At 38.0% G+C, this 26,856-nt stretch overlaps 1 protein-coding gene across 1 annotated transcript; it reads right to left on the reverse strand.

Moving 5' to 3' along the window:
• Positions 1-1,044: 1,044 nt before the first annotated feature.
• Positions 1,045-24,606, reverse strand: LOC101332475 (desmocollin-1-like). The gene is given in 12 exon segments (XM_073789891.1): positions 1,045-1,620; positions 2,717-2,971; positions 3,687-3,845; positions 7,449-7,531; positions 8,981-9,118; positions 9,769-9,843; positions 9,846-10,098; positions 11,330-11,535; positions 12,913-13,057; positions 18,761-18,965; positions 20,511-20,593; positions 23,804-24,606. Coding segments are annotated over 12 exon segments (1,863 nt in total). The 5' UTR covers positions 23,867-24,606; the 3' UTR covers positions 1,045-1,422.
• Between the last annotated feature and the right edge of the window lie 2,250 nt (positions 24,607-26,856).

Genomic DNA, 26,856 nt, shown 5'->3' on the forward strand with positions numbered 1-26,856 from the left:
AACTTTTCTTTTCTGCTCTAATATCCAACTTCATATCAAGAAACCCCTTTACTTAGAAACTGTGACTAACAGTAAGGAGACTAATCACAAAATTTAAGAAAATCAGATACTCATTTGTTTCAAAGGTTAACTAGCTAATAGATTAAAAAAATTATTTTTGTCTGAACGAGAAATATCCTTGTGATATATACAGTTAATGTTTATAAATCTATAGAGTTTGGCACAAAACACTATTAAAATATTATTTAAACATATGGTTTCTTTCTAAATTAATAAAATATAATGTCCTATTAAAATGTTATATATTCAAAATAGTTTATTAACTCATGTTCTCATTTTTTTAATCCACCACCATTCAAAAAATGTTTGGTAAGAATTGCATTAATAGATTTCAATTTTTTAACATATATATGCCAGACACTTTTTCTGATTTAACATTTTCTGAAAGTGATTACCAACGCAACCTGAATATTAAGCTCCGGGTAGGATAGTCATTCAATCTTTAGCATACTCAAAGGGCTAAGCACTGTGTATCAGGGTTGTAAGCCTAATTCCTGCTGGGCTAGTTCCCCAAATGCTTGAAGATGGTGGGCGCGTGTCACACTAGAGAGAGCATGTCCTTGCCAAGGTATTTATATTTTTAAAAAGTAATAATACATCATGGTGGGCAAACAAAACACATTTATGGGTTTCAATCAACCCACGGGCATCAAGGCTGCAATTCTTTAATGGAAATCCTCTCACGTGATCCTTCAAAAAAAATCTCAGAGGCTCAAATTGCTGTGAGCTTGTTCTGGTCCATGTCTTTCCAACAATTCTAGAACCTGTAGGAACCTGATGATGCATCCACATGGACAGAGATCTCAGGATCGAGCTGGGAGCACCTCCGGAGGGTGAAAAATATAGTGGGAGATGAGCCTTATTCACCAGTTGGAGATTGTATCAAAGAATGTTTAAAAAATCCTTCAGCACAGAGCCATGCAGATAGAGGAAGCAATTCTCTTGCACCAAAGACAATACTTCTAAAAGCATAATTGTCCCCAAGACGGTGAAGAAAATATTTAATTTTCATCTAAAATAAAAATGTACTTTTCACTAGCTCCCCATATACTCTTCCAGAGCATACCAAGTAACATAAGTTTTCAAATAGAAGGTGCAAGACAGCACATAGTACAGTCCTAGAAAGGGCAATATGTAAATGCATATAAATGGAAATTAACAAATGAAACATTTATTTCTGGAGAACATGGAAGTTATCTCAGACAAGGAGAATTAGAGGAAGCTTCGTATTTATAGTATCCTTATCTATATGACTGGAAGTTTACCTCCAATAAACAAACAGTTTAGCAGATGCTGCTGTCATTTTACATTCAATAAACTCCTACATATGCATCGTAGATGTTACTCTATTAAAAGGCACACTTATTTCTTTACACGTGTCTTTGCTAGGGTCCTAAATTTGGGTTCCAGATGATCTAGAAACTCAAACCCCTCTTCTTCCTGCGGATCCCTGTAGCAGCCAACGGAGCCAGCCACAGACTCTTTTCCTTCATAGTTATAGGAGTGAACGTAGTCTTCAGAATGTTTATGCTCCTTGTCTTTTCCTCACAGATACACCTTCTGTTTTGAAAAAGCACATTTTATTATTTTTAAAAAAACACCTAAACATATTAGCATAAAAATAATGTCTTTGATTTACCTTTTACTGTTTAATTTTTAATCAGAGTGTGTCCTCTAATGGATTCCTACATATAAAAAATGCACGTGGGGGCTTCCGTGGTGGTGCAGTGGTTGAGAGTCCGCCTGCCGATGCAGGGGACACGGGTTCGTGCCCCGGTCCGGGAAGATCCCACATGCCGTGGAGCGGCTGGGCCCGTGAGCCATGGCCGCTGAGCCTGCACGTCCGGAGCCTATGCTCCGCAACGGGAGAGGCCACAACAGTGAGAGGCCCGCGTACCGCCAAAAAAAAAAAAAAAGAAAGCACATGATTGGTCTGTATTATATTCATTATTAAAACATAGCAAATATATAAATGCTCCTACTGAAGACATTGACGAAAACAAAAGCTCCACATACATCACACAACTAGTTTACAATTTCCCATTTAAACATGAGATTGTATAAGTGAAATGTATCTCTGCAACTTTTTCACATATTTGGGGGAAACCAAAATAAGCTATGATTCTTATGTTTATACACTATTATATATCTATAATAATATAATACATTAACTGGCTAATATTAGTCTATGTTGATTGATCTGAGCATAAAACAAGGAGCTAAAACCCCTCATAAAAGCTTAACAATCTATCTGGTTGATGGCGATAGGATTTCATAACCACATGGAGGATTCAACATACTAAAAATATTTATAATTTGTGATCTGCACAGTACTCCATAACAAATATTTCACTCTAGGTGATTTTCCTGGCAACTTTTAGGGAGGAAGCTATCAGTCTTTTTACACGTCCTAAAGTATAAAATGCCTACATATGCCACTTCTAGATCAAGTTTTGTAAACCTTATTTTAAAAATTGAACTTTACAAGATCGTTTTTCTCTTTGGGTTTGGACCTATCATCCACCTATCTCTATGATAATTCAACATGAAAAGGTAATGAGCTCCAGATGTATGAGGAGGAAACCTTTGGGGAAATCCTGATTTATAAGTAGTGTTTACTTTCATGTAATATGAACTTGAAGACACTGGCACTTACTTCGCCAAGCCGAGGTTGGGTGAAGCTGTGTCATTCGTCGTATGTGTATCTGCTGGTGTTCGTCACTCCTTGTCCTACACCCTTGACAGATTTCAAGGTCTGATGTCTGCCTCCTTTGATGGGGTCCAGAGTGTAGCAGCCTTTGACCACCTCAAAACTTTGATGTGTTTTGACTCCCTGGCCACCAAGTGTGCTAACAGACATTCTTGTGTCACAGATGTTGGATTTCTGTGTGGGGAGTCTAATATTTGCTTCCTAAAATGAATAAATCAAATTGAAACTAACAATTTTCTTTCATTTATTTCCCACCATGGGCAAATCACTTACCTGCTGTGCCTCTCTGTTCCCCATGCATGAAATCAGGATAATAATAGTACCCATATCATAGGTGTTATAGGTTAAATTGTATCCCTTCCCCCCAACACATATGTTGAAGTCCTAACCCTCAGTGCCTAGAATGTGGTCTTATTTGAAGATAGGGTCGTTATAGATGTAACTAGTTAAATTAAGATAAGGTCATACTCAATTAAGGTGGGTCCCTAATCCAAAAGGGAAAAGTTGGACACAGACACACACACATACAGAATGCCATATGAAGACTTGATTTATGCTGTCACAAGCCACGGAACTATCAGAAGCTAGGAGAGAGGACTGGAACAGAATCCTAGCACCTTCAGAGGGAGATGGTTCTGTGATACCTTGATCTCTTAATTTCTATCCTTCAGAACTGAGACAATAAGTTTCAATTGTTTAAGTTACTCAGTTTGCGGTACTTTGTTATTGCAGCCCTAGGAAACTAATACAATAGAATTATGAAGTTTAAGTGAATTAATACATGCAGGGCACTTGGAGTTCTGCTTGGCATAATAAGTGCTCAGTAAGCATTAGCTGTTATTATTATTACTATTTTACATAATAATCGACTGTTGTCATTGAACCACCATACAAACCAAAGTGAAATCTGATTTACCATCACTTCTTCTCCGGGTGCTTCAGTATTTGATACAATTAAGTTTTGCTTGGCTACATCTTCTGGAAAACATTTCTTTACTGTACTCTTAGCAGTAACACAGATATATGTAAACAAAATACCTAAAAAATAAAAATATATAAGTAAAATAGCATTTTTTCATGCTAGTATATATTAAATCATTTGAATCATTTGATTTATTTTAAAGTTTCTTCAGAGAACTTTTAAAAATCTGTTCCTAAATTGAGATCTCTTTGGGTCATAAAATTTTAAACAGAATATTAACAAATGTATTAGCATACAGACCAGCTCTGTCTTAGTGAGGTTATGTTATTAGGCTAAATAAGATACAAATCAATAAAAAGGAAGAAAGATGAAGTGAACATAGTTTATTAATAGCTCTCTTCCCAGGTTCAGAATTAAATGCTTTCCTTATTTCCTCACACTGAAATAGTAACTTCATTTGATTGGAATTTAAGCTAGTATTATTTGTATTTAAAATCCACACAGAACAACTCAAAGATCTTAGAATCACAAAACAAAGAACATTAGTCATAAATCAAACAGGAAAGGCAATTATGTAAAATCAGTGTCTGGCTTTGAAAGTGTACATCAAGTGCTAAGAGGAATATCCAGTTTAACCTGAAACACAAATCAATGAACACAGACAAAGTAAAGACTATGGGAAAAGTTTGTAAATGCAAATAGGCTGTATGTAGTCAAATAGATTGTTAAAAATAGAAAGAAGGGGGGAAGGAAGGGAAAAGGAGCAAACACAGGAAAGAAGAGAGAGAGGAAGAGAGGGAAGGAGGAAGGAAGGGGAGAAGCCTGGGTAATGATTTCCATCACTTTTGCATCTCCAAAAACCAGTTTGCAGAATGCAAAATCTTAGCATTCTTTGCATCCTTTTCCTCAGTGGCTCACCATATGACCATTTCCCCCACGTCGGAGCCTTATTAAGATGTATGCTAAATCACTTCATTAATATACATTAATAACGTTGAGCATAAACATCTAAGTAAATTTTGAAGCTACTCTTTTCACTAACTCTTTTTGTGCATTCACTACATGAAAGTGACTGGTTGAGAGACTAAGTAGTTACTGATAATAGTTGTTACTGATATAAGTAGTTACTGATAATAGTTGAAGATTGTGAAAAGGTAATTGAGTGTGTATGTTTGTCTACTTCTAAACCTTATTTTAAATTAAGCACATAAGCAAATACCAAGTATAGTTGAGTAAGGAATGTCATAATCTTGGAGCTAGAAAGTACATCTTGGGTTAACTAAAATCTAAACTTACTTGTCAGCAATAGGGACTCTGAAATGCCAGAGTTCCCCATTATTTAAGTTTCCAGGAACTGGAAGTTCACTGTTATGAATCAGCCCACTCCATGTACAGAACTCTTTAATTAACCACTAGAAAGTTTTCAGGTTCTTTCTTATCAAGCCATAATACACCTCCTAATCATTTCCAATTTTTTCACAGGTTATTTTGGAGTATACACAAAATGTTTACCTCTTCCACATGACAACCCTGAAATATTTATTTTAAGAAAATTCTTCTTACAGCCGAATATAACAAAGCATTTGTAAACTTTTGAACTCAAGTTTCTATAATACATGAAAACTAATTGTTCCAGGTGCCTGTTATGCACCTGAACTTGCAAAGCTCTTGGTAGTGAAATTCACAACCTGGACCTGGAGATTCACAGGGCTCTCAAACAACAGAGGAATGACAAATATCAGTACGTACATGAAGCAAACATGCCAAGATCTCGGCCAGATGCTTGGTAGAAAAGATATATAGCAATGATAAGGGTCCTTGTATGAAAATGAGTTTAGAGTCTAGCTAGAGGAAAAGAATGTACACGAGAAACAATGAGAGCACCCTTTTATAGAGAAGACACATCACCTGTGATAATTACGATATTATTCCCAGGGAAGGAGGGCATAAAAGGTGTTCATAGAAGAACTGAACAGGGACTTCCCTGGTGGTGCAGTGGTTAAGAGTCCGCCTGCCAGTGCAGGGGACATGGATTCGAGCCCTGGTCTGGGAGGATCCCATATGCGGCAGAGCAGCTAAGCCCGTGCGCCACAAGTACTGAGCCTGCATGCCGCAACTACTGAAGCCCGCACACCTAAAGCCCGTGCTCCGCAACAAAAGAAGTCACCGCGATGAGAAGCTCGTGCACCACAGCAAAGAGTAGCTCCCACTCACTGCCAACTAGAGAACGCCCGCGTGAAAACTGAACAAAGACTAGTGAGAGCTACCACAGAAGATGTCACTGCCATTCATTTGAAGAAGCAAAGGGACCTGAATTTCAAACAGGAGGGGCAGTCTAATTCTAGGTGGAAGGTGTATAAAACGGTGCTTTCTAGAGTGAAAGCAGGGAAACCAGCCTTACTGACAAAAAAATTAACACAAAAAATACAAGGAAATAAACTGGATTCTAAGAAAGCTGGAATACCTAGATCATCATCATAAAATATTTATGAGTATCAAGACTAAACATTCATTTGGAAATATAAGTACTTACTTATATATTTGGCCCTTGGAAGCATATATTAAATGGATTAAAGTTCAAATAAACAAAATCCTTTATGACACCATACGGTCTTCCATTAACATTTACAGCACCCTTATCTTTACTTCTTGAGCACATCCAGGTTATCAATGGGCCTGGGACATAGACTCACAAAGTTTAGATTTGACATTTCATTTCTTTGTGCTATGATCACTGTATTTAAAGACATTCTTTTGTCACCAAAAGACCAAGTTAATTTCTTATATCTCTGTTTTCCATATTTTCCTTCTCTCCAAAAAGTACTTCATTTTCTATCACCAAACTTCTGCATTTCCGTGAAGTTTCCTCGCTTTATCCTTTAATCTGGGTGGGCAACTCTTTAACTGATTTCCACTTCTCATGATATGCATACATTCTTTGATGGGGAAAATTTTCATACCAGGGAATCTGTTATGAGAACATAATAATCCCTCAACTGATATTGTGTGAAAATTTGACCTTGTCTTATGAATCCTAATTTTCATGGCCTAGTACTTGGAACTTAAAAGACAATCAACATTTGTGGAATAAGTGAGTAAATATAAATCCTTGTTTGACATCATAATTGTGTTCCTGAACCATTCAGATTTCACTTTTGCTTATACAGAAGCAGCAAATCACCAGGATTATAAAGGAGTGGCAATGTTAACTATATTTCTCAGTTAATGTTTCCCCCTTTCTTTAGTAGATTTTTTTTCCTACTTATACTGAAAGAATTACATTAAAAGATTGTGTGAGAGTTATCAAGAGGAAAGGAAGATCATATGCACATGATTAAGTAATAATATTCAAATTGAGGTTTTCTTTCAGGTTTTGAAACCTAAAAATTTTTGGCTTACGGGCATAGTTCTTTCAAACTGCGTGGTCATCTCACTAATTATGATGTGCAACAGACCATTTCCATCCCAGGGTAACAGGAATAGACCAAGGCTGAGAGAGGAAGTAAGGAAAAAACCTGAATGGGACACATGTAGATGAACTGGCTTGCCCTTCCTCTATAAATCATAAGCAGCAGTATCTTCATTAGCTTAACCTTTGTCTCTCATCAGAGAATCTATTTTTTTCATAGATGTGACTTTTAGTGTAAAGCTATAGAAAAAAGTATGGGTATAATATATGAGAAAACATCTGTCTTTATCTTATTATCAAAATATCAAGGGGCAAAATGAATAAACATGAAACATTTCATGACTTACTTTCAACTTTTGTTTATTTCCGTGAGATTTGATATGTGTTTGTTCATACACTCGCCCATTCCTTCTAAAGAAATTCAGTGATTCTATAGAAAAAGACCACAACATTGCCGTTCCAACTTGTTTGTTTTGAACATCTAGTGTATAAAAATATGCTAACCATAAAAATAATGGAAACCACCTTGGATTAAGCAGATAGTCAAAAACATAGGCTCTGTCATAAAAGCCCAAGTTCATTCACGTTTATCATCAGTGGAAATTTACCCCACATGAGTGAGTGTGTAATTGGTGTGGTGGAACGCCATATTGTAACTTCTATTTATATTTTTTATCATCTTCTTTTAATATCTATTTTTATGATATATACATTAGCATAGTAGTATATGTATATAAATAAACACACTAGTAAATATATGGGAGTGGTTATGGACTGGTCTCAGCCTATCAATAACCAAGGTTGTGGCTGAACTGGCCCTTATGGTTCCTCTTATGATTGCAAGATGCCCTAAGTAATAATGATCAGGAAACATTGAAAAAAAAAAAAGTTTATTACTTACAAGTCCCGGAAATTACATGGCACACTTGGGGCCACAGAGCAATTGTAAATTTGTGGGGAATGGAGGGGGTGGGGCAAGGGAGTGACACCTGGGATTCTTCTTTTATTGAGGTGGAGGCTGGGCCCTTGTGTTTCACAGGCTCACTCTTAATTTAAAACACAAGAGCAGGAATTTAAAGCACAGGGAGAGATAAAACCAGCAGCCCAAATGGTGAGTTACTGAAATCAACCAAGATCTCTAAAACAAAGGAGCCTGGGGAGATGGTGTAGGGGTCAGCCTGGCTCTTGATCTAGTTCTGTGGTTAGCAATGTGTTTATTTGAGATATCAATCAAAGCTTAAGTCAGGCACTTGCATTACAAAAAGAGAAGCCAACTGACAGGGCTTACACTGCAAAGGTTCATATTCAAAAATGATTTACTGCTTGGAGGATATATTCAAAAGAGTTTTGAGATCTCTACATTAGGACATTTGAAGGACATTTCTTCACAAAACAGGTTCTAGAATTAATCTTGGAGAATGATTGCAAACCTCAGCAAAAGACGTTAAAAATCATTGTTTGACCATTTATTTAGGAAATAGGATAAATGTTTTATTCCCCAGTAAGAGAGACTCAGAACAAATCTATCTGAATCCAACTGTTGAAGGTGGGCTGAATCCCTCCAGCAAGTTCAAATCAGAATAATCTAAATCCGTACTCCTGAGAAAAATAGGGATCCTTGATGATGCCACTATGTCCATGGAAGAAGTCAAATAATATGGACCTCGAAACTGGGACTTGGCCCATTCACCACCTCCTAGTTTTGCATTAGTGATGCACTGGGACCTAAACTGGGTGTTTTCCAAGCAATTAATCAATCATAATGCAAACATTTTTTGCATTAAATTTTGATCTGGAAACAAACAAATTTAAATTTAGCCCCAAGATTTCCTAAAATATGTCCTATATTTATATTTTATTTCTAGAAAATTGCACTCACCTGCATCCATTGCAATCACGGAAACATTGTATTGGTTGTCTTTTACAAATGTTGATTTTCTATCTAGAACTTTTACAGTTTTCAAGTCACCAGTGTATTCATTAATTTCAAACCAGTTATCTTCATCTCTGTTTTTTTCTTTTTTACATCTTTATTGGGGTATAATTGCTTTACAATGGTGTGTTAGTTTCTGCTTTATAACAAAGTGAATCAGTTATACATATACGTATGTTCCCATATCTCTTCCCTCTTGCATCTTCCTCCCTCCCACCCTCCCTATCCCACCTCTCCAGGCGGTCACAAAGCACCGAGCTGATATCCCTGTGCTATGCGGCTGCTTCCCACTAGCTATCTACCTTACGTTTGGTAGTGTATATATGTCCATGCCTCTCTCTCGCTTTGTCACAGCTCACCCTTCCCCTCCCCGTATCCTCAAGTCCATTCTCTAGTAGGTCTGTGTCTTTATTCCTGTCTTACCCCTAGGTTCTTCATGACATTTTTCTTAAATTCCATATATATGTGTTAGCATACGGTATTTGTCTTTCTCTTTCTCACTTACTTCATTCTGTATGACAGACTCTAGGTCTATCCACCTCATTACAAATAGCTCAATTTCATTTCTTTTTATGGCTTGCCTTCTTATACATAGTTTTTAGAAATCAAATGTAAATGCTCAAACCAAAGAGTGGACATAATCTCAAAATCTGTCATCCTAATAATACATAGAATGTTCCCAAATTTGAAATCAATTATCATCACAATTAAAAAGAAGGAAATTTTGAAAATACATTACCTTAAGCCCTCAGCAGTGCTGCTGTCCGGATCCACTGCTTCGTATCCAAGGAGTGTTGTGCCCACAGGAGGCCATCTTTACTCTTATTAACTTTTACTGGTGGTTGGCATTCGGGGCCCTCATCATGGTCTTTAACTTTAACAGTGACAGTTGTAATGCACATAGTAGGAGTTTGTGAGTTTGCTGCTTTAGGGAATTGTGCTTCGTTAAGTACACCAATTTGCAAAACCATTTGGCGATGTACTTCATAGTTCAATGACTGTTCGATAAACATACCAAAATGAGTCTCTCTCTCTATATATATACATATATATAGAAGACATAACTATGATTCCAAGTTTTAGCACGAAAAGGAAAATCATTTTTATGTATAAAATGTTACCAAAAGTTGTTGCTAATGTATTAACGACGAATAATTAGCTTCCTATAGTGACAAACACTATCAAATGCAAAATTGTTGATTTTTAAGATTCAACAAATTTTTCTTCTCACTTTCCTTTGGAAAGGTCCTGCTTTCATTTTTTTTTTATTACAAGTTTAAATACTAATAGAAATACAGAATAAGTGTTTAAATAAATTCAAATGGACTATTTCTCTTTATTTTATTATTATCAAATGCGATAACAGTGATAACTAAATTAGCAAAAGTCCCTCTAAGCTAAGTATATAAAATAATTAGATAGACTGTAACCAAGCAGGACCCTATGGGGCCTTCCCAGGGCAGACTTCTCCCCCATATACTCTGCTTTAGCTCCTTTCTGTAGTACCTAGATAATAGTACCTGATGCACACTTCCTGAGTTGTTTTAAAGATGTGAAAAGCCCCCACCAAATGGAAGATGTTAACTACTTGATGACCATGAGCTCATAGCCCACAGGCCTAAGGACTGATAATGTTAACCCCTATGACACCACCCTGTTACCTCACCATCAACCAATCAGAGAATTGTGCAGGAGCTGATCACATACTCTGGGATGCCCCTCCCTCACCTTGCCTTTACAAATGGTTTGCTAAAATCCTTAGGGGAGTTTGGAGGTTTTGAGCACAAGCCACCTGTTCTCCTTGTATTGGCACCTTTTCAATAAAGCTGTACTTTCCTTCACTACAACCTGGTGTCAGTAGATTGGCTTTACTGCCAGCAGGCGAGCGGGCCTGAGCTTGGTTCGGTGATAAGACTACTAGGACATGAGATTTGGCTATAATGGAGCAGTTACTCTGAGTAGCTGAGTCAAAAGATATTATCATATTATCTAGCAGCACCTTTTCAAAGTATATTATATACAGATTTGTTAGTTCATGAACTGAGTAACTAGAAAGAATCCCAAAACAATAAATGACTAGAGACTAAAATCTATCAAAATAACAAAAAAAGAAAGAAAGAAATCTAGGAAAAAGTCCAAAAATATTTTTAAAAGAAATTTAAAAAGAGAAAGGAAAAATAAGCAATATTATAATTAAAGGACAGTTTCTAAAAATTTTATAAGGAACGCAAAATTTATGCATATCACTTCTAAGAAAATACATACTCTAACTTCTTTGGGAGTTCATGATCAGTTTACACATAGTTTAGTGACTGAGAAATTAATTAAGCAATTCATTACTTCTCTATCTAGTAAACATGTAGTTGTGGTGATGATGTCTGGATGTACGGAGAAATGCTTTGAATTGTCTGGAATTTGCTGTAAGATTTTATATTTCAGACAAGTATGTAGAGTATCAGGTTCATCGAGGTCTATGGCAGTCACTTTTCCCACTGAAGTTCCTGTTAAATAAATCCAATACTGTCAACAACTTAAAATAGCGATATAATTGAATTACAAACAAAAATAAAATCAAGGCATTGCTGTGGCATATTCTCCCAAAAAACCCACAAGTTGACTGATTTTACAGATAAGTGGAGAAGTATCTAAATGCTCTCCCACAACTCCAAGTTCCCCTAACCTGGAAACTTCAGTTAGGTGGCTACTGTGAATAACATAATTTGTGTTCTGCATATGTGAGAACATCCACCCCACCGATGGTAACAGAGGTTCTCAAATTCTTCCTCTCAATCCAGTTCATGGGCCATTTTTTGATGGGACCTTCTCTGTATATCTTGTTTCTTTAATACCCCACTTGATAGTGTTAAAGGAAAAGCACAGTTTTGCATATAACAAAGGTTTTATGCTTTTATATTTTAATAAATGTGCTGAATTGTTAATACATATAAGACAAACATTATGCAACGGTCTGAATATCATTTGGACAAGCTTTATGGCTCAGAAATCAGATTATTGGCAATATTACTTTAGCAAACCATTTACTGTGGGAAAATAATATTAAATATGCACACAAAATAATATTAAATATGCACATAGAAACTAAGAACATATCTTGCGATTTTTGAGAATGAACTAGACTTGCTATGTCCTTTGGTTTGATGAGGCCACAATCTTGGCTGGTGAGAGCATCAAACCAGTTTAAAATTTTTTCAATTTGTTTGGGAAATAAGCTAAGTAAAGAAATGCAGGGCTCCCCTCGTGGCGCAGTGGTTGAGAGTCCGCCTGCTGATGCAGGGGACGCGGGTTCGTGCCCTGGTCCAGGAAGATCCTACATGACGCGGAGTGGCTGGGCCCGTGAGCCATGGCCGCTGAGCCTGCACGTCCGGAGCCTGTGCTCCGCAGCGGGAGAGGCCACAGCAGTAAGAGGCCCGCGTACCGCAAAAAAAAAAAAAAAAGAAATGCATACGTTGTTATAAGCCAGATCAGCATTTCCATACCATAATCTATTTCTGGGTCCTTGAAAATGTATTGCGACTTTATAAAGATTCAGATGCTCTATTGCTTTATAAATACATCTGGGACACATATGTACATGATCAAAATAGAAAATATAAACAGCCTTTGTCTGTCATTGTGGATTAATCTAACAAAGCTAGTAACTTTGTGTATCAGTTAGCTGCTTTCTACATGTGCCTAGAAAATGAGCACAAAAAGGTTTGCCTTTGAAGAGCCTATGATCTTATAAGGCTACAAAGTTTTATGTAGAATATCCATGAAAGTCAAGCATTTAAAAATGTTTTGCGTAACTGTGCCTAAAACATTAATGAAGAATTCAACTGAAGTAAAATTCTCATGTTTTTCCTAAGATGTGAACTTACCGGTTTGGCAATTCTCAGGCACACTAAAGACAGTCACTTTGTCTTCAAAATATGAGGCATTATCGTTATCATCTTCAACTTTGAATAGTAAGGGGAGTGTGTACTCAGGTGCATAACCGTCCACAGTAGTTGCATAGGCGTAGATCTGAAAGGTAGACAAACACCCTCAGCTAATTCTTGAATAACAATTAGGCACAAAATTAAACCTAGCGGTTGGAGAAATATGTAATATTTAAAAAAATCATTGGCAAAGGCCTATGTAACTAAGAACTTATGCAACAGAGAGACAACACAGCAGCACAGACTATGCCTGCCCTATGGCTTCAATCCTTTCTCATTATTCTCTCACCAAGTACCATGCACTCCAGCTGAAGGAGGCTACTCTGTTCCCTGAATTAACTGCATGCAGTTCTGCTTGTTAGAATGCATGTAGACTTCCCCTAGTCATGCTAATAACAAGTATTTTTTTCTAAAGTTTATACAAAATATGATTCTAGTTATTTTTAGATTTATATACACATATAAATATCAACTATTTCTGGGTGACTCGATTGTGTTCTTTTCTCTACCTGTATTTTCTCATTTTTCTATCAGTAACATGTATTTCTTGTGTAGTAAAAATGCTAATAAAATCATATATATATATATATATATATATATATATATATATATATATATATTCCAAACTCTATCTCAAAATGATATATCTTGGTCCCAAATGTGAGGATTTAATGCCTTTTTTCTTTAAATACCATAAAATATTTCTGAAGTTTTCTGGTAAATGGTTGAGTTAAACAGATTTTCTTCACTGACAGGAACAACTAAACCTGCCCAAAGTGAAGTCTGTATTAACTCAGTTCTTCACCACAACTAGCCTTCCTGATTTCCCTACCTTAACCATTTTCTAAAATGAACCAGGATTAAAGTCTCAGGTATCTAATTCCTCCCCCTCTTTAGCCTTATATTAGTCAGTTGCCAGGTTCTAGAGATTACAGCATTTCTGTGTCTCTGTCATTCACTTCTCTTTTCTATTCTCAATGCCATTATCCTCATGTGACTCCAAATGTATCCTATCAACTTTCCTATTGTATCCTACATACGTGTCCTACCAACTTTCCTACAGTTGTCCTAACTGACCTTCTCCAAACTATGTAGCCCTCAGGAGTCAGATTCATTTCCACAAAGCACAATTTTAATCATGATATTAGCTAATCAGACTTTTCAGTGATCTTCCTATCATCTACCAGAGTAACACAAAATCCTCACTGTTGTGTGGAAAGGAAACATTTCATCTTCACATGCTAAGCTGGAGGGGAAGAAATTTCCACTCCAATCTCTAGGACAGAAGGTTTTGAAATAACCATTCATGTTCTCTCTGTTCCCTTTTTCACTTTTCCCCAAACAACCTCCAGCTGGGCTTTTTCAGTAATAAACTTATACTTTGATTTCTGTCAGTCTGATCCCTGTATCTTAATAAATTCTGCACTCAGGGATACAGGAGTGTATTGTCACCACTTCACCACCACCACCATCACCACTACCACCACACTATTCAGCCTTCCTATCAATCTCTCCCTCTCCCCTCATATTTGATGTAATTTTTTCTTCCTTTAACTGCTGTCATTTTGAGAGTTTTGGCTAGAGAAAACTATGTAATTGTTTTATGTCCCTATTAGTTTCCAATTGCCCTCAGGGGTGAAACCTGAGACTTCGGATATTTGTGTGACTGAAGCACCTAACACAGTGCCTTGCTTGTTGCATTCAATTCCATCCATCTTTTTTTCTTAGGAAAATAAACCACCCCTTAAGTTTGCCCTCTGTAAAAACTGTTGTAAACATTCTATGGGACCACTTGTAATGAATTCTTCTACTTCATCACGTTGGTATTAAAACATCTCCCTAGCTAACCTAAGTCCATCCTGCTGTAATTTACACAAATTTTTGCTAGTTTTTCTCTTCAATGGAAATGATCATCTACTTCTTGCTGTATAATCACTTGTAGTTTAAAATAGGTCCTGATGCTCAACTACAAATAAATATCATTATTCCACATTCCACTGATTTTCAGATGTAGTGATTTTGTTTCTGGTACTATTTCAGGTACTAGTTTGATTTTTTACTATTAATGTGCTGAGCATCTCCAAAATAAATAAAAATTCAAATAATTATTGTAAAGATGATTTAAACTAGAAATGCAGCCGAACTTTAAACCACAGCCTGGATCCCTAGGAGAATCCAGTAATATTCATATGATAAAGGAACTAATTATAAATATTTTCATAATTAGTCACTAAAGCAGCAGTTTCAGAAAGCTCAGTACAACTAATGGTTTTGCAGTCTAGTTCCCATTATTCTATATGAAAAGCAATGATAATATATTTAAACATTGTTACAATACCTATAAATAGAATACTGTACTTTAGTAGAATTAGTCATATTTTTAGCTAAGTTAGAAGAGTATTATTTAAATTTCTTGTGTCTACTATTGTGATATTTCCCCCTTGAATTCTTCTGTAGCTTGAAGAACCTCATCTCTTTTAGCCCTTTTGCCCTATAATTTGCCTTTATCTCTGTAATTGCTCTCATCTTTGGGAATGTGTAAACAGTTGTCAACAGAAGTTGGGGCTTGAATTTACCCTTGTAGAGAGGGTTATTGAGTGTAGACTGGGCAGAGGAAGGGAGAGAGCAGTGACACCAAAGCTGAGTGTGTACAGAATGTAACTAGCAACATGAATTTAAAGACAATGGATAGACTTGTGTGTCTGGAAAAGAAATCATATGTTACAAGATAGTAAGGCTCTGGCTGGATAGGTAAGAAGGGATCAGATTGAGCTGATTTTTCCCTATAAACTTATAAAAGGTACAGACTCTCCTCAAAATTCAAAGAGGAAGAGTGTTTGCAGCTGCTTTCTTTCATAAAATAACTTGGAATTATTGAAGAAAATTCACTTCTTATACAACTCTTCTTTAAAAAACTTGCAAAAGGGCCTTATATAAATCCCTAAAAGACTAGACGCATTGAATGGTTTAAAACAAATTCCTTCAACTGCAATAATGGTGTGACTCATCCAGAAAAATCTTTACCTGCCAAAATTAAACAATACAACATGAGGCAATAGAGCAAATGGGAGCACAGTAATGATATGTATTGAATTAGACCCTGTTCCCAATAATCAAGGAAATCTAATTATTTCGAACAACAATAATTTATTAACACTTAACATTCAAATAGGTTAGATAAAAGCAAAGAATTGGAAAATCCCATCCAAAGCCCCAGGCTTGAGGACAAAATTCTGGAATATGTGCATTATTTGATCTCTGCCGTTGGAATATTTTTAGAGAGCTTTACTGTTTATATGGTGATTTTGCCAGCATTATGGCATTTAACGATCACAACAGCTCGGAGGTAGATAAGACAACAATTCGCAGCCCATAACACAAAGAAAACAGATTCTTGAAGTTGTGACTTGTCCAAGACTAAAAGCAGAAGTGGCAGATACTGAAGATCCACTAATTTCCAGAGAAATAAGCTTTCCAGTAAAAAACAGTAAATGAAACTGATCTGATAGAAAAGCAAAGACATACTATTTTGATTTTAACCTCTACGTTGACAGAGAAGGCTTCTATTCCACATTGTCTCAAGAGATTTTACAACTTGCACCATGTTTACATCTGGCTGTTATACTTTATGAATTTTGTTGATTTGCAGTTGGTGTTTCTTAATGTCAATTCAATCTTAAGCATGTTAATGGAAACTAGAGAAACACAAGTAATTCTGAAGGAAAATTACTCAAAAGGCCAACTTTGAGCAAAAATTCCAAACTATTTTATTCCTTTGTCCTTTAAAAGACGTCAAAAAATTGTGAAGTAACTTTTTAATTTTGTTTTATTTTATTTTATTTTAGGCCACACCGTATGGCTCTTGGGATCTTAGTTTCCTGACCATATATATCCCCTCAGCAGCGAAAGTGCAGTGTCCTAACCCCTGGACCGCCAGGGAATTCCCAGTAGCTTATTTAAATTATAAACTATTCTCTTTCCCTTCCCTCTTGCAATGATCTTAATAAGAAGCCAAAAGAGACAGCAGATTGACCAGTGAGAAGCAGCTAAAGACCTCAAAAATCCATAAACAGTATGTTATCAGCAGAATAAGAAATGAAGTGTACATCACAACGTACAGAGCAGGCAGCTTTCTTTCTCCACAAGAATGACTGCTAGTGTTAGAGCTTTTCTTCCTATGAAGAAGCTATAAAAGCAGCAGAAAACTTATATATTTACATGTGCGTGTATGTAAATATACATATTTGTCAATTATTTATTTGGCTTTTTGATAAAAAGGTCAAAATGTTTAAAGTGAAGAAATATAGCATTGCTTATCATTCTAGATACGATGATTTTCACATACATAGTAACGTGAAGAAAATAAGTAACGATTGTATATAACAATATCATGGATAATGCCCAAACAATTTCTGTTTTTCATAAGTTCTGTTTTTTATCAATAAGACACATACACACACACACACACACACACACACACACACACACACACACACACACACGGAGTAAGAACCAGTTTCACCTATTTGCTGATTTAATCACTTGTCACTTAACCAACCAGAACTTTATAGGGTTTTGGTGAAAGATGCTATCTTGAGAAATATTGACCCGCCTAAAAAGAGATAATCCACTTACAAATATTAAAGAATTGATTTTATTCCACTAGAAGTGGGATGATGAAAATTTGTTAAAATACTAGCTACTGTGCAAAGCACTTGTATACCTATATAAAGACCCACAGGGGGGCTTCCCTGGTGGCGCAGTGGTTGAGAGTCTGCCTGCCAATGCAGGGGATACGGGTTCGTGACCCAGTCCGGGAAGATCCCACATGCCGCGGAGCGGCTAGACCCATGAGCCATGGCCGCTGAGCCTGCGCGTCCGGAGCCTGTGCTCTGCAACGGGAGAGGCCGCAACAGCGAGAGGCCCGCGTACCAAAAAAAAAAAAAAAAAAAAAAAAGACACACAGGTCAGCGTGTGTTCCAGCATATTTTATTTTATGTGATATGGAGACTCTTTACAATTTGGACATAAAATAATATTTTGTAAGCCTTATTCTAAATGTATAACAAATGTAAAATACATGTAATATGTAAGCATATTCTAAATTTGATGAAGACTTCTTGTAATCAAAACAAATTTAGCTGGGAAACTCTCTTATAAATCGAATCCCTTATTAATAAATCATCTCATAAGACCAGATTCACTGTGCAGAGTTTGCTTAAAGTGAGATTTATGTGAATTCCAGTAACCTTCTCCCTTCCCACTCTCTGGTTACCACCACTCACTGCAAGAAGACGAGCTTAGAGTCAGAACATTCAAACCAATCCGGTGGACTGGCCCTACTGCATTCTCTGAAGAGAGGGACCTCATAGAATGTTCTATTAAGATGGGAATAAACTGTAGATGGTCTCATCTCCTCTTTAAAGAGAGACTCAAATCCATAGTTACTTGGGAGAAAGCCACACAGGGTGGAGCACCACATCTCCAGCCAGAATCAATCTTCACTGACCCACCTTGCCTTGTTCTGCAGGTAGGTCGCTCTTATTGCCACACCTGAAAACATCTGATATTCTGACTTTGCTCCCTGGCTACTGCGTTGTTCATTTTTACACCAGTTGTAAATAGCCCTATTATTCCTTAAAACCGTCTAGTCTTTATGTATGTTAATTATAAGTGGAATAGACAAACAAGTGAGCATTCAAGAGCAGTAATTTTAGCACAGAAGGAAACAGATGAGATGAAGGGCTCTTGTGAGCAGATTATTGTGTTTAAGTCTTGCCTAATATACCTTCCTTCCTCCTGCTTCCAGTACAATTTCTATCTCCTTCTGTTCCTGTCTCTGAGTGTCTGAAAGCAAAATGGGAAAACTCTTCTTTTCAGAAGACAAAATGAGGTTATGTGCTGTGTAAGTGGAGCCGTCTTCTAGAATGCTGAAGTCAGGACCACTTGACTGAATTAGGCTCGCCGACGGGAGACGCTCCTTCAGATTCACCGCAGGGAAGAAATGTCACTGTAATTTGTAAAGTAAAACAAGAATAGAACAAGTTTTACAGGAATGACAACCTCCAGTTAGTGCATGAGAAGCAAAAAGGGGGAGGTTACGCTTGGAATGTGTGGAATAATTACTATTCTAAAACTTAGAGGCCATAAAGATTAAGTAATTAAACTGATGGAGTCACCGTTTCCACTGCTTTCATCATTTAAATATTTTTAATGTCACTGGATTTATTGTTTCCACTTTAACTCGTGTATATGTACAAATGTGTTGTTTTCTATTATGTGTAGTAAACTGTATGATGTCAGATTTTGAACTTGTTTGCGATAATCTGTGATAGTTAAAACTATCTTGCAAAAAATAAGAAAATTGGTCTATACTTAAGTAATATTTCTCAGTAATACTGCAAGTACTAATTCCATAAAACCTTTTGGAGGCTTAATAAACCCCAAGCTTAGTAATGCTTAGTGGTTGTATCAAAATATTTCCTTTACTGATTCATATTTAATATATTTACCATATTTACTATGTGTCTTTAGAGTATAGACTGTGTACCATTTAAGTGCTTTTAAAAGATACAAGGAGGGGCTTCCCTGGTGGCGCAGTGGTTGAGAGTCTGTCTGCCAATGCAGGGGACACAGGTTCGAGCCCTGGTCTGGGAGGATCCCACATGCCCAGTTGACATGCCCACATGTCAACTGGGCCCGTGAGCCACAACTACTGAGCCTGCGCGTCTGGAGCCTGTGCTCCGCAACGAGAGGCCACGACAGTGAGAGGCCCGCACACCACGATGAAGAGTGGCCCCCGCTCGCCACAACTGGAGAAAGCCCTCACACAGAAACGAAGACCCAACACAGCCAAAAATAATAATTAAAAAAAAAAAAAGAAAAAAGATATAAGGGATTAATTCAAAACCTCAAAGCACTGGGCAAAGTATATAGAAGTATACCACTTCTGTATACAAGGTGTGTTTTTCTTGATGTAAACTTAAGGCTAATGAAAAACACTGATGAAAGGAATGTTACCCCTGGACTCAGAACAACCAACCCATGCCTCAGGTATGGCTGTGATAGTAAGACTACTTAAATTTTTATTTGACTTTCTGAAGCTATTCTATGAAATAGATCACATAAATTCTTGATGGTTACTTGGTCATTGTAATCAAACTCAAGCATAAATTTTATTTTGGGACATTTCAATTTTGACGCATCTGTTTTATATGTAATCAATTAAAGAATGTTGGAAGCAGATCAGTCATAGGAAACTAAAACATGTTTCTGGTTTTGGTGCCTCTCTTTGTTTGTACTAAACTAAGATAATTTAGTCCTCTGATGCTTGCTAATTTTTCTGGCAAGAAAAGTGTACAGCTAACTTGGTACTTTGTTTCTAACCACTACCAAAAAACAAGTAGTTTATCTTTCATTTCATGTCGAATTTTAATGCAAGTAGCTACCATATGGCTTTTATCCCAAACTTTACAAGAGCAGCTGGAAGCTAAATGTAGTAGTTAAAACTACGAAATTCGTAACATGGTTTCTCACCTTTGCCTACAAGTGCTTCAGCCTGAAGATGAGAAGGAACTTGAAGAGAAATAGTCTGACAGGCACTGCAAAATAATATTAAAACCTCAAAAGAAGGAAAAAAATCAGGAATTACATTTGATCACAAACTTTCGCATTACAGTTTTGTCTTATTGATAAAAGTATTGTCAATTCAGAAACAAATTAATCTTCCAATCCCTCAATATTTTTTGTATTCATTTTAAAAGGAAACAGCAAAGGAAGTGGCTTTAGGGACACAACAGTCATTTAGTATCAATGAAAAAATTAAAATGAATAGAGTTCTTAGAACCAGAATTCTATTGCATCCTTTCAAGAAAATGTGTTACAAACCATTGACTCTATATAGAGTTTATCATCTCTAAGACCATTTGTAAATGTCATTCTGATTTCTTAGCATGAAGAAAGTACTTAACTCTGGAATACAATAATCACATATTTGTACACAAATCATCATTTTCACAGCCCCAAGCAATTTGACCTGTAGTTAAATCGAGAAAATATTCGAGGATATTTTTAACCGCCTGAAGACCAACATCCATAAATATTCGCTGATCTCAAATTACTCCTTAGACTGTCTTTGCATAAACTTCAAAGTCTAAATGATATCATTCACAAAACTAGTCTAAAAAGAAATACATTTCAGAATTTAGAGAGTAGACTTCAACAGGGTAAAGATTTTTTTTTTTTTTTTTTTTTTTTGCTGTACGCTGGCCTCTCACTGTTGTGACCTCTCCCGCTGCGGAGCACAGGCTCCAGACGCGTAGGCTCAGCGGCCATGGCTCACGGGCCCAGCCGCTCCGTGGTATGCGGGATCTTCCCGGACCGGGGCACGAACCCGTGTCCCATGCATCGGCAGGCGGACTCTCAACCACTGTGCCACCAGGGAAGCCCCAGGGTAAAGATTTTTAATTAAATTCAAGACACAAATATTGCTTTAAAAAGCTATATACCTAACTCAAGGAAAGAAGACAGAGACTATCTGAAAAATAAGAGAAAAGCTATCAGTTTAAAAGTGAAGGTAAGTTCAAAACCTATTTTACTTATTTTTCTTGGCATTTTCTGTTTATTTGCTTGTTCTACTGTTTTTCCAAATGACAGTTTCGTTATTATTTAAATATAAAACAGAGCTAGGACAGGGCTTCCTTGGTGGCGCAGTAGTTAAGAATACGCCTGCCAATGCAGGGGACACGGGTTCGAGCTCTGGTCCAGGAAGATCCCACATGCCACGGAGCAACTAAGCTTGTGTGCCACAACTACTGAGCCTGTGCTCTAGAATCCGAGAGCCACAACTACTGAGCCCGCGTGCCACAACTACTGAAGCCCACGTGCCTAGAGCCTGTGTCCGCAACAAGAGAAGCCACCGCAATGAGAAGCCCGCGCACCGCAGCAAAGACTAGCCCCCACTCGCCACAACTAGGGAAAGCCCGCGTGCAGCAACGAAGACCCAATGCAACCAAAAATAAATAAATAAAATAAATAAATTAAAAAAAGAAAAGATTAAGAAAAAAACCCGTCTTGACCAATACAGATACTAATTAAGATGCAATTAAAAAAATAGAGCTAGAACAGATGGGTCAATATTATTACCAATTTTTCTCTGAGGACATATTTCTAGAGTTATGGGACCCACTATTTGGGAGAAGGAAAGAAAATCATCAGCCATATTATGGATGTATATTTCTTTTCTAACTCAACCCAAGTTTATTGGCTATATGGTGTCAGCCTATTTAAACAGTCTGTAATTTTACAATAACTCAGGCAGATAATACTAAAAACTGGAATTTAAAAAGTTACATTTGTATTCCGCTTTAAGTAACCACTTTTTAAAAAATGAGTCTTGGGCTTCCCTGGTGGCGCAGTGGTTGAGAGTCTGCCTGCCAATGCAGGGGACGCGGGTTCGTGCCCTGGTCCAGGAAGATCCCATATGCCGTGGAGCAGCTAGGCCCGTGAGCCATGGCCACTGAGCCTGTGCTCTGCAATGGGAGAGGCCACAACAGTGAGAGGCCCACGTACCGCAAAAAAAAAAAAAAAAAAAAAAAAGAAAAGAAAAAGTGAGTCTTATTTCTTGACTTATAATATTTTTATTCCTTTTTTAAAAAATAATGATTGGGGCTTCCCTGGTGGCGCAGTGGTTGAGAGTCCGCCTGCCGATGCAGGGGACACGGGTTCGTGCCCCGCTCCAGGAAGATCCCACATGCCGCGGAGCGTCTGGGCCTATGAGCCATGGCCGCTGAGCCTACGCGTCCGGAGCCTGTGCTCCGCAACGGGAGAGGCCACAACAGTGAGAGGCCCGCATACCGCAAAAAAAAAAAATAATGATTACTTGTTTTTATTATAAATTTATTTATTTTTGGCTGCATTGGATCTTCGTTGCTGCACGTGGGCTTTCTCTAGTTGTGGCTAGCGGGGGCTACTCTTTGTTGTGGTGTGCAGGCTTCTCATTGTGGTGGTTTCTCTCGTTGCAGACCACAGGCTCTAGGCACACAGGCTTCAGTAGTTGTGGCTTGTGGGCTCTAGAGCACAGGCTCAGTAGTTGTGGTGCACGGGCTTGGTTGCTCCGCAGCACGTGGGATCATCCTGGACCAGGGCTTGAACCCATGTCCCCTGCATTGGCAGGCGGATTCTTAACCACTGCACCACCAGGGAAGTCCCAATGTTTTCATTCTTAATACCAGGGAATGAAGTACACAGTTACAAAGTTATTAAAAACCTAAGTGGAAGCCAAGTTTCTGTATTTTTTCAAGACTGTCATATTTTTCTTTATTATTTTTTTTCAAGTTAAACACCTTGCTTGAACTAAGAGCTCTGCCCTTCTTTTAGCCCTTCCTGGGTAAAATTAAGAAAGTCCTGGATATTTCACCTCTCCACCCAGAATCCTTTTCCTCTTCTAGCAGCTCAGTGGAACGAAGTATGTTAAATAAGTACAGCTTATTTACTAGTAGCAAAAGCAAACCTCAGAACTTCCTGGGTCAAACGGCTGAGGAGTGAATTCATTCCATCACTCCTTAGAAAAACACCACAGCAAGACTGAACAGGGGATTCCCTTGAAAAACTAACAGGTTGGCAGTGGAAACTTGAAGAGCAAACCAAACACCTGCCATCCCGGGTCACAAGTCTCTCAACTCTTCCTTGAATTTTTCTCAGATCTGTTTTTGTTCTCCCAGTCTGCCTTCTCTGCCTTCCACTACCACTCTACTCTCTTTCAAGCCCAGACTAAAGGAGGGAAACGCACAGTAACATGCTTGAACTCCCTAATCCTTTGCTTGTTACTCACCAGGAAAGAGAAAAGGAGCTGCTTAGAGAATATGCTCTCTGGGGCAGTGGAGGCCACAGCCATCAGAAGTAGTCCCAATGGTCATGGGTGGTGGCTGGATACCAGGGAAGCTTGGGATGCACAGGGTGGCTTCAGCAGATTCCCGACAGCTGGCACTTGTACAGGATATTCTGCTGCCACCTTGACGTGGATGAGCTTGATTTGGAGAAGAGTCAGGAGGCAAGTGGTAAAAATGACAGGAGGAGGAGCCCCAGAACAATTGCTTTCCTCCTATTCTCAGGTCAGTCCTCCTCCTTCAATTCAATTACCTCGGAATGGAAAGAGGTTTTCCTAGAAGTGGGGAGGGTGGGGTACCACTAGCTCTTCCTCACAGCTTTCAAAATTTCTACTGCCACTTGACACATAGGCAGAAGCAACAGGGAGCACCCTCAATCCTCAGCCTTCCTCCCTCTCCCCCCATGTTAATGCTCTGAAGTCCTCCCTGGCTATTACCCACTCCCATGTCCTCCCCTCCTTCTTGGCCTTGTTAACCTGTCTTGGCCCTGGGTACAAACATAGATTGTGTGTGCACAAACTCCACTCAAAGAAGTGATGCCTCCTCAGCTGCCATTGGCAAATCGGGAATACACAGCCTGCAGTCACATCTATCAGAAGTTATCTCCCCATCTAAGCATTTTGGTGTAGTCTGTCACACCTAGCACTGCAGTTCTGCCCGAGGTCTGGCGCTGTGGTCCACAGCAGCAACTTCACAGATGTGTTGTATCTACTCCTTATTATTGTCTGCATGCTGTGGTTTGATTCTCTAGATGTCACAGGAATTTCCTACAGTGCATATTGAAGTTATACAAGTAAGTGAATAAAGAAATATCTGGGGGCTTCCCTGATGGCGCAGTGGTTGAGAGTCCGCTTGCCGATGCAGGGGACACAGGTTTGTGCCCCGGTCCGGGAAGATCTCACATGCCGTGGAGCGGCTGGGCCCATGAGCTGCAAAAAAAAGAGGCCACGACAGTGAGAGGCCTGCGTACTGCAAAAAAAAAAAATAGCTGGGATATAATTTTCTTATTGCAGTCCTTAAAATTTTTTAAATTCAGTTTACTTAAACTAAAAAAGGAAAAACCCAGTTCACCCATTTCTCCCACCATTTCCCATCCCCTGCTTCTTCTTTTAAACCACCAATCTATTCTCTGTATCTTTGAGCTTGGCTTTTTATTTATTTATTTTTTCTTAGATTCCACATGTGAGTGAGATCATGGGTATTTGTCTTTCTCTGACCTACTTATTTCGTTTAGAATAATGGCCTCCAGGTCTGTTCACGTTGTTGCACATGGCAAGATTTCACTATTTTTATAGCTGAATAATATTCCATTGCATATATATACCATCCATTCATTCATTGATGGGCACTTAGGTTGATTCCTTATCTTGGTTATTGTAAATAATGCTGCAATGGACACAGAGGTGCATATATCTTTTCAAATTAGTGTTTTCATTTTCCTTGGATAAATACCCATAAATGGAATGGCTGGATATGGTAGTTCTATTTTTACTTTTTTGAGGAAGCTCCATACGGTTTTCCATAGTGGTTGTACCAATTTACATTCCTACCAACAGTGCACAAGTGTTCCTTTTCTCCACATCCTCACCAACATTTGTTATTTCTTGTCTTTTTGGTGGTAGCCACTCTAACAGGTGTGAGGTGATATCTCATTGTGGTTTTGATTTGCATTTCCCTGTTGATTAGTGATATTGAGCATCTTTTCATGTACCTACTGACCATCTGCACATCTCCTTTGGAGAAATGTCTATTCAGATCTTCTGTCCATTTTTAAATTGGATTGTTTGCTTTTCTGCTATTGAGTTGTATGAATTCTTTATATGTTTTGGATATTAGCCCCTTATCAGGTATATGACTTGCAACTGTTTTCTCCCATTCAGTAGTCTGCCTTTTCATTTTGTTGATAGTTTCCTTTGCTATGCAGAAGCTTTTTAATTTATATAGTCCCGCTTGCTTGTATTTGCTTTTGTTGTTTTTGCTTTTGGATTAGATTCAAAAAATCAAGGCCAAGATATATTTCAAGGAGCTTACCACCTACGTTTTCTTTTAGGACTTTATGGTTTCAAGTCTTATGTTTAAGTCTTACTCATTTTGAGTTTTTGTGTATGAAGACTGTGGTCCTGTCTCATTTTTTTGTATTTGGCTCTCCAGTTTTTCTAGCACCATTTATTGAAGAAACTCTCCTTTCCCCATTGTATATCTTTGGCTCCTTTGTCATAAATTAACTGACCATATATGTGTAGGTTTATTTCTGGGCTGTTTATTCTGTTCCATTGATCTATGTGTCTGTTTTTATGCCAGTACCAGAATTTAAAAAAAAAAAAAGATATTAGGAGGTACTTCTCATAGACTGCATCCTGGTCAGGGCCCTCCTTGTCCTCATTGAGGAGGTAGTGCCCCTTGGCCGACATTTTCCACCCTTGGCACACCCTCCCAACAGTCTACTAAGGAAACCCCAAGGCCTGGGGAGCTTCTGTCTGCCCCTGTGCACCCAGGCCTCTGGCCTCTCCAAGCCTGGCAGGAGGGGCTGAGGATGCACCCCCTCAGCCTGTAGTTCCACAGGCACATGGGCCTGCACTGCTCCAGCTGCCAGGCCTTACTCATTGCATCACTGGACTCTTCCTTTGCATCCTTTGCATCCAGGCTCAGCTGACCAGACATGTGGGTCCTCAGCTCTGCTTCTGCTGCTCCACTCTGCTTCTGCTCCTGCAACCATCACCCGAGTGCAATACCATGCTATTTTAATTACTCTAGCTTTGTAATAGAGTTTGAAAGCAGAAACCATGATGCTTCCAGCTTTGTTCTTTCTCAAGACTGCTTTGGCTATTCTGGGCCTTTTGTGGTTCCATACAAATTTTAGGATTGTTTGTTCTATTTCTGTGAAAAATACTATTGAAATATAAATATTAATTCTTTTCTTACTGCATTCTTTTTATTACTCATGACGAGATTTTTTTCTTGAATATCTTTACTCAAGAACACCTACGATCTAAGACCA

This window comes from Tursiops truncatus, chromosome 13 (genome assembly GCF_011762595.2).
Source record: "Tursiops truncatus isolate mTurTru1 chromosome 13, mTurTru1.mat.Y, whole genome shotgun sequence".
Lineage (NCBI taxonomy): Eukaryota > Metazoa > Chordata > Mammalia > Artiodactyla > Delphinidae > Tursiops > Tursiops truncatus.